Here is a 3,356-nt window from a genome sequence, read left to right as displayed (position 1 = left end):
TAATTTTCTGGTATTACTACACCATCCTCTGGGGGACATGTCCTGTAGACTCAGTTTCATATGCCTATATTTATGCCAAATGATTATGATGCTATCATTAGAATGAATTAGATGCTCCTAACTAAAATGAGCTATGAATGACATGAATGTAAAAATGTCATGAGAATGATTCCTTTTTAAATGTTTAAAGTGTCATCACTCGTTATTCATCGGAGTTTTATCACCGACGTATTATGTTGCCTTTTTTACTCAGCTAGTATCTTCGACAGAAAATCATCTTCTTCAATTCATCCCACTACAACTCAGGGGTATAGGATTTGAATCCTTCCATTAATTTGGTTTATTTCACCATTCCCCGGGTGTCATGACTAGATGTGTACACCCGATATTTGCATGAAAGAGGAATATCATTTCTCTTTTATCAAGAATGATCCCCTTTTATACTTAGATTGACCTTACTCATTTCCATTATTGACGCTATATCTTGTCTTCTTGTTCAACCGATATCTTTGACTGAAAATCTGAAGAGATAATCTCAATTTGGACTCAAATATTTCCAACCTTTAAGTTGGGTAAGCTCTAAATAATAATCCTATTTCAGGTTTTTGTACTATTTAGAAACTTCTAGAGTAATATGCAGAACCTCTTTTGTAAAAGTACTATTAGTCTACTAATTGTTATTTCAATACGAGTGCTTGAAAAAGCTTATAAAGATAGATAAAACTGAGATTTATTAGGAATAAAATTCAAAAAGAATGGATTAATCAAAGAAAGCAAATACTGCTAGAGTACAAAAAATAGGTAAAGAGTGATAAAAATGAGTGCCCCAAATATCGCAGCCTGAGCTCCACCGTACGAACTCTATGAGGACTATTTTGAGCTTATCATGTGCCTAGGAGATCTAGAGTACTTTGTCGATACCCCAAGACGTAGTGTACTTCCTCTTCGTTAATTCCAGCATTGCAAGGCCACTACATGCCTCATCTTTGGTCGAAATTTGAATTGCCCTTTTTGGGTTTTCAATTCAAAACCCCTTTGGTCTCAAGGTGCCCTTTGGAGGTTTTCACCTCGGCCTCTCCCTTTTTTTTTAGGCGCCCTTTGCGGGTTTTCACCTTAGCTTCTTTTTTTAAGCGAAGTACCTCTTGACTGAATCCAAATTCACTAGGTTAGGCAGGCTCTTGCCGTCCATCTCAGTTAATATCAACGCTCCTCTAGAAAAAGCCTTCTTTACCACATAAGGTCCTTCTCAGTTTGGCATCTATTTCCCTCTGAAATCCTTTTACATAGGGAGGATCTTTTTCAATACCAAGTCCCCCTCATAGAATACTCTAGGGCGAACCTTTTTGTTGTAAGCACGCATCATTCGCTTCTGGTACATTTGACCAAGACGGATAGCCTTTAACCTCTTTTCTTCAATCAAGTTCAGCTGATCATATCGGGATTGGATCCATTCTGCTTCATCTAGCTTCAACTCTGATAAAACCCGGAAAGAAGGAATTTCAACTTCAATGGGCAAAACTGCCTCCATCCCAAAAACCAACGAGTAAGGTGTTGCCTAGTAGAAGTTCTGACAGATGTTCGATAGGCATAGAGAGCAAATGGTAACTTTTCATGCCAATCCTTGTAGGTCTCAGTCATTTTCCCCACGATCTTCTTGATATTTTTATTAGCTGCCTCAACTGCGCCATTCATTTTCGGGCGATATGGTAATGAGTTGTGGTGCTTAATTTTAAACTAACTGCAGACCTCCACAATCACGCTATTATTCAAATTCAACACATTGTCAGATACGATCCTTTCTGCCATGCCATATCTACATATGATCTCTTTCTTCAAGAACTTGCTGACTGTCGATTTTGTGGCATTAGCGTATGAAGCAGTCTCTACCCACTTGGTGAAGTAATCGATGACCACAAAGATGAATCGATGTCCATTAGAAGCCTTCGGCAAAATCGGCCCAATGACGTCCATGCCCTACATTGAGAAAGGCCATGGAATCTCTTTCCATCATGGACCAGTAATACCCGAATCTCATGATTTTTCTGGCCATTGTGAACCCATTGACATGCGTCCCGCAGACACCTTCATGGACTTCTTCTAGGATTTTCTTAACTTCAACGGCGTCAACACATCTTAGCAGCACCTGATCCTTCCTCTTTTTATATAGGATCTCTCCGTCTAAGACATAGTCATTGGTCAGCCTCATCAACTTTCTCTTATTATTTTCAGTTGCCTGATCAGGGTATTCACGGTTCTTCACATATCGTAGAATATTGTGATACCAAAGATGATTATCTGTCTTCTCTTCTTCGCCGATATTGTAACAATGAGCTGGAGCCTCACAAATACTCATCTGGATCGGCTTCATATCCTCTCGTTTATTTACTCTGATCATAGAAGCTAACGTAGCCAAGGTATCAGCCATTTGGTTTTCGTCTCGCGGGAGGTAACAGAAAGTGATATCGTCAAACACCTCAATTAATTCCAGAACTAGCTTTCGATAGTTGATCAACTTTGGGTCTCTTGTTTCCCATTCACCTTTGAGCTGATAGATCACCAGCGCGGAATCCCCATACACTTCTAGCACCTTGGTTTTGTGCTCTATGGCTGCACAGATTCCCATGATACATGCTTCGTACTCTGCCATATTGTTTGTGCAATCAAAGTCTAATTTGCAAGTGAATGGATAATGATCTCCACTTGGGGATATCAGAACTGCGCCAATTCCATTACCAACGACGTTTGATTCTCCGTCAAAATCTAGTTTCTAAGGATAATCTTCTGGAGTGTCTTCTTCGGTAGTTGCCACATACATTAGATCCTTATTAGTGAAATCAAAGTTCAAAGGCTCGTAATCTTCTAGAGCTCTACTGGCTAGAAAATCTACTATTGCACTCCCTTTCACTGCCTTCTGGTTCACATAAACTATGTCGAATTCGAAAAGCAGAATTTGCCATCGGGTCATCCTTCTACTCAAGGCAGCTGACTCCATCATGTACTTTAAAGAGTCTAATTTCAATATTAACCAAGTCGTATGATACAACATGTACTGCCTCAATGTCCGAGTGGTCTAAACCAATGTGCAACATAATTTTTCAATTGGCGAGTATCTTATTTCACATTCAGTGAATTTCTTACTGAGGTAATATATAGTCATTTCTTTATTTCCTATCTCATCGTGTTGGCCGAGCACACATCCCATTGAATTGTCAAATACCGTCAGATACAGTATTAACGGCCTACCAGGACTAGGTGGCTTTAGCACTGGGGGATTGGACAAATACTGTTCAACCTTGTCAAAGGTTTTCTGGCACTCATCATCACACCTGGGTTATGTTTCTTGAGAAGGTGAAATA

General features: G+C 39.5%; 1 protein-coding gene across 1 annotated transcript; it reads right to left on the bottom strand.

Annotated features, from left to right (window-relative positions):
* Positions 1–1,933: 1,933 nt before the first annotated feature.
* LOC108475606 (uncharacterized) lies at positions 1,934–2,623 on the bottom strand. The gene has a single exon (XM_017777588.1). The coding sequence runs from the start codon at positions 2,621–2,623 to the stop codon at positions 1,934–1,936; it is 690 nt and encodes a 229-aa protein (XP_017633077.1).
* Positions 2,624–3,356: the final 733 nt, after the last annotated feature.

This window comes from Gossypium arboreum, chromosome 7, assembly GCF_025698485.1.
Source record: "Gossypium arboreum isolate Shixiya-1 chromosome 7, ASM2569848v2, whole genome shotgun sequence".
NCBI classification, from domain to species: domain Eukaryota; kingdom Viridiplantae; phylum Streptophyta; class Magnoliopsida; order Malvales; family Malvaceae; genus Gossypium; species Gossypium arboreum.
The sequence above is the reverse complement of the archived record's forward strand: the minus strand, read 5'-3'. Positions and strand labels throughout refer to the sequence as shown.

Excerpts from the sequence above, each read along its gene's own strand:
- LOC108475606 (XM_017777588.1), bottom strand. The coding sequence starts at position 2,623 with ATGGGAATCTGTGCAGCCATAGAGCACAAAACCAAGGTGCTAGAAGTG.